We start from the raw sequence: 4,676 nt of genomic DNA, 5'->3' as shown, positions 1-4,676 counted from the left end.
GAATCTTCTTTCCCCAACTTCCTTTACACATTCGATTTGAACGAACATAGAACTGGATTCTTTGTATGATTATGGCTTGATCGTTGTAACCCTTATAGAATAAGAAACGGAAACCATCATATGCACGAGATGGAATGAAATCTACTTTGTAGAGATCTTGCATATATAAGAATGTATCATCTTGAACATGTACCAAATCATCTGCTTGAACAATCACATAGTTCCCGTCACTATCAGGTACTGTCACTAATCCTTGAATCATGAAATCTACAGGAACAGAATTAGATGTTCCATAGAAGGATATCTGATTGATCCAACTCTGATCTCCATAATATGTCAGATTCACAGGAACTGCAATACTCTTCCAATAGTATTGTCCTCCAAATGCATTCTTAGCAGCATAGGCATCTCTTGGTTGTACAGGTTGATCATTAGCAATACCCTTTAAACTACGTAGAAGAGTTTCTGCTGGAATAGTCTTCAATTTCAAATCAAAATCAATCATATCTGTTGATGAGGTTGATGAGCTTCGTGTCAAACATACACATATCACATTTGTTCCTTTTGATATCATATCTGAAGGAACTGTTGTTCGAATTGAAGTCAGATTTCGAGAAGACATATCAACATATGATATCTGAATACCATTCAAGAATACAGTCACTTGATCATGACCTTTGATTGTTACATGAACAATAGATACTTGAGAGATATCATTGACAGAGAATTGTTTTCGGAAATACACAGCAGAATGAGAGAATGATCCCCAATTGTCTGTTTTTCCTTCTTTCCAATTCTTATCACGATACTTCTTCATATTCCAATTCTTATCAGGATTATCACTTATCAAATACTTGAGACTACTTCCAAAAGGAATATCATCACCCAAAGTAATCATTTGTACTTGAGAATCTCCCTTCACATTCCATATCATCATATCATTAACATCATCATATTCATCGAGAAAGTACATTTCATATTCTCCTGAATCTTCACCTCTTGTTACATTGACATAGTATCTTCCAGGATCTAAGCAAAGGGTTTGGTCAAATTCGCCATCCATATAAGAATTGAATACAAGATTCTGATTGATATCATAGAGATATAGATAGTCTGAATTTCCATTAGGACGACTGATATGAAGATAAGAAAGCTGAGAAGGACATTGATTAATATGGATGTTCAACACAACCTCAGAACTGCCTTTCTCATTCGATGCTCTCATTGTGAAAGTGTGTACTCCCTTTGACATTTGTCGTCCCCAATTCTGAGTAATATCGTCCCGGTGAATCGTTAGGGTATTTGTATCAAAGACCAGACCTTCAGGAAGAGCTGGATTGATACTCCAGGTTCCATTCGTTACAGTACTTAACACGTGGTAAACTGCATTATTGTCTCTAGCAATGAAGTGAAGTTGAGTAGTCACTTGACCCTGATAGTCAGTGACGGTAATTGACTCATTGTCAGGAACTAAGGATCTATCACACCCACATATGTTACCTTCAACGACTGCTTCAGTATTCACCACAAAGGAACAAACTACAACATCATTCACAGAGACTAATCTGTACATAGCAAAGCCAACACAAAGTGATGGAACATCATAGAAAGAAGATTATGTGGCGGAACCAGTAAACACAGGTTCGCGGGAATCTTACATTCTATTCTGAAGATGAAGTTCTTTGTTCAAATCACTTCAGTGATGTACTAAAATTCATTTCACAGTCTCAGATGAGTCGATCTGAGATGAGCTTCAAAACAACAAATAGGGTGTCTCCTAAGCACAAAATGGACTGTTAAGAACCAATAGTGAGATCGCAACAATCATTTCCATCTAGTATACAAAAGAAACGTGAATAGCGAGAAACCGCGGTTCTGTATTATTAGCTATTTTTTCAAGATTTGATCATTGAGCGATACGATTCATGAGTCAATTATCAGAAATAATTCATGAATCGGTTAGTGAGAAAGATGTTGATTCATCAACCACACAAGGAGTAGCAAGTCCCTTTTACGAGGTATCATCACTCATAGATCGTATAAACAATATTCTTCCTGAAAATCCATTTTTGAAGAGTCGGTGTTAGAAGGGAGTATAACCGCTTTAGATCGTTTAGCAAATGTAATCCGAATGCCTCCACCAGTAGTGAATCCATTTACACGAAAGCCGGTTGCATTATCAAAGGGTTTGTGTTGTCTTGTTGTTGTCATCATTTGTAGAGTCAACTGAACTTTACAAATCAACTGACGATAATGCCTTGAAGGATTTCGTTGGAAGATGTGAAGTGCTTCCTGAAGAAGTGAATTTGGAAGATATTGACTCATTGTATGAACATCAAATGATACGATCTATTGTGGATCATTTCTATCCCATTTCTCTGTCTCTGGAAACGAGTAACAAGAAGTTCTTTATCCATCAGAGTGTATATCATTAGTTGGTGTATGATTGTAAGGCAATTGTTGCTGATGCTCTATTCAAGTTACAGCGTTTTCAAGAGGCTCGAGTTGTAGTTGAAAAGGCTCTTGCAGTTCCTACCGACTCTCCAGCTAGTGAAGTGGATTCGTTACCAGGAGAGGTTTCAACACCTGTGAATGACAAAGACACCGAGTTTTCCATGTTACTTTCAATCCTAAACTGTGAGATTTCAATTTCAGAAGGCAAGGTTCCTCTCACGCAACTCTACACTCTCCTCGAAGAATTGGGATCCGGATCATTGATAGATACACATTTGATATTCCGGATTCAGAAGGATATTTGTACGATTCTTCTCAAGGAATGTGATAATGATTGATAAGAATAAGAAGTAGATGACTATGATTCTCTCTGTTGTCTCTTGAATGAGTGGATGAATAGACAGTCATCTGAGTATTGTTCTCTCTATTTGTTAGCAATTTGTATCTTTGGATCGGAAGGAGATTCAAAGCGATTAGAAGAGATGAAGAAACGATTTAGTGATTCAAATGATGATTTTCCTGTTGTGCATCTGATTGATGGAGTTCTGGATTCAATGAAGGGAGAAATGAAAAGTGCCTTAGAACACTTTGAACGGACTATAAATTCTTCCATGTAAGTATTCGAGTAGGAATTGAGAATAGGATTCCTGAGTTGATCTGTGCTGCTTCTCTGAATGCTTCTGCATGTTACTATCATAGTAATGATTTGACTCAAGCTGTGAATACATTGGAATCTCTCATTCTTCGTGATCCTGTAAACTGTTTTGATTCTTCTGTTCTTTCAAACTTGATCTGTGTGTACAATGAACTCTATATTCCAGAAGAATGGTTGTTCTTGTAATCCAGTTTGATAAATAGTGAATTGAAGTGTCGAGCACTCTTCTCTCTATCACAACAGTATCATTTGGAACGATATACCCAAAAGGATTTTGGCTTAATGTTCTGTGTTTATTTGACAGATGTGTAGGTCATTTTCACAAACACTTCTAGATAGATTACTTTGATAAATGATTATGAACACATATTTCAATAGAACTGCAAAATCATATCTACAAAAGACGCTCCTCTTCTTGTTTCACAGTCTTAGATTTCTTCAGACGCTTTACAGATGGAATCTTTCCAGAAGCCAAATTAGAACGGACAGAAAGTCTTCCACAGAATACAGCCAACACCAGTAACATAATGTTAAGGACAACACCAATCGCAATCCAACACACTATACTCCAAGGGAAAGGAGAACGATAAGTCGCTTTCAAATCAAATTCAACTGTGAATGGACGAACATGGCTCTTGTCCATCTTATCAGCAGCTTCAATTCCCAAATGAGGAAGAATTGGAATGAGCTTCATTTCAACATAATCACCCAATTCTTCTGCATCATTACTTCTCTTGAACAATCATAGATATTCTGATACTTCATAATAGGATAACTGATATCATCATTCCATACAGTCAGATTTGATGTAACCACTGCATTGATCTTCTCAAATAGAGAATCATAAGATCTGTAAGGAAGATTAGTAACAGTGAATACAGTATCAACATATGAAATGCCTTTAGGAGCATATCGATTGATACACATTGAATCATCTGTTTCCCAAATGGGTTTCCTTTCAACATCCAATGTACAATGTTTAACACGGTATCCAATATACTTGAAAGAACACTTCTCAATTTGACTGTCTCCAACACGAATCTTCTTTCCCCAACTTCCTTTACACATTCGATTTGAACGAACATAGAAGTAGATTTTCTCCAACCTGATGGTTTTACTATTGTTGTAGCCCTTATAGAATAAGAAACGGAAACCATCATATGCACGAGATGGAGTGAAATCTACTTTGTAGAGATCTTGCATATATAAGAATGTATCATCTTGAACATGTACCAAATCATCTGCTTGAACAATCACATAACTTCCATTCTTATCAGGTACTGTCACTAATCCTTGAATCATGAAAAGGAACAGAATTAGATGTTCCATAGAAGGATATCTGATTGATCCAACTCTGATCTCCATTAGTAAACAAATATGTCAGATTCACAGGAACTGCAATACTTTCCCACCATATGTATTGACGTTCGAATGCATTCTTAGCAGCATATGCTGAATTTGTTTGTAAAGGTTGATCATTAGCAATACCCTTTAAACTACGTAGAAGAGTTTCTGCTGGAATAGTCTTCAATTTCAAATCAAAATCAATCATATCTGTTGATGAGGT

General features: G+C 36.5%; 2 protein-coding genes across 2 annotated transcripts; one reads left to right on the top strand and one right to left on the bottom strand.

Annotated features, from left to right (window-relative positions):
* Positions 1 to 846: 846 nt before the first annotated feature.
* On the bottom strand, positions 847 to 1,605 carry JH06_5194 (hypothetical protein; the record flags this gene model as incomplete). Its single annotated transcript, XM_014669503.1, has 4 exons — positions 847 to 860; positions 886 to 1,470; positions 1,501 to 1,539; positions 1,572 to 1,605. The coding sequence occupies 4 exons, from the start codon at positions 1,603 to 1,605 to the stop codon at positions 847 to 849; spliced, it is 672 nt and encodes a 223-aa protein (XP_014524989.1).
* Positions 1,606 to 2,131: 526 nt separating this feature from the next.
* JH06_5193 (hypothetical protein) lies at positions 2,132 to 3,421 on the top strand (the record flags this gene model as incomplete). Its single annotated transcript, XM_014669502.1, has 6 exons — positions 2,132 to 2,186; positions 2,221 to 2,423; positions 2,454 to 2,778; positions 2,809 to 3,067; positions 3,097 to 3,282; positions 3,313 to 3,421. The coding sequence occupies 6 exons, from the start codon at positions 2,132 to 2,134 to the stop codon at positions 3,419 to 3,421; spliced, it is 1,137 nt and encodes a 378-aa protein (XP_014524988.1).
* Between the last annotated feature and the right edge of the window lie 1,255 nt (positions 3,422 to 4,676).

Source organism: Blastocystis sp. subtype 4, assembly GCF_000743755.1.
Source record: "Blastocystis sp. subtype 4 strain WR1 chromosome Unknown seqid_0526, whole genome shotgun sequence".
Classification (NCBI taxonomy): Eukaryota; class Bigyra; order Opalinata; family Blastocystidae; genus Blastocystis; species Blastocystis sp. subtype 4.
The sequence above is the reverse complement of the archived record's forward strand: the minus strand, read 5'-3'. Positions and strand labels throughout refer to the sequence as shown.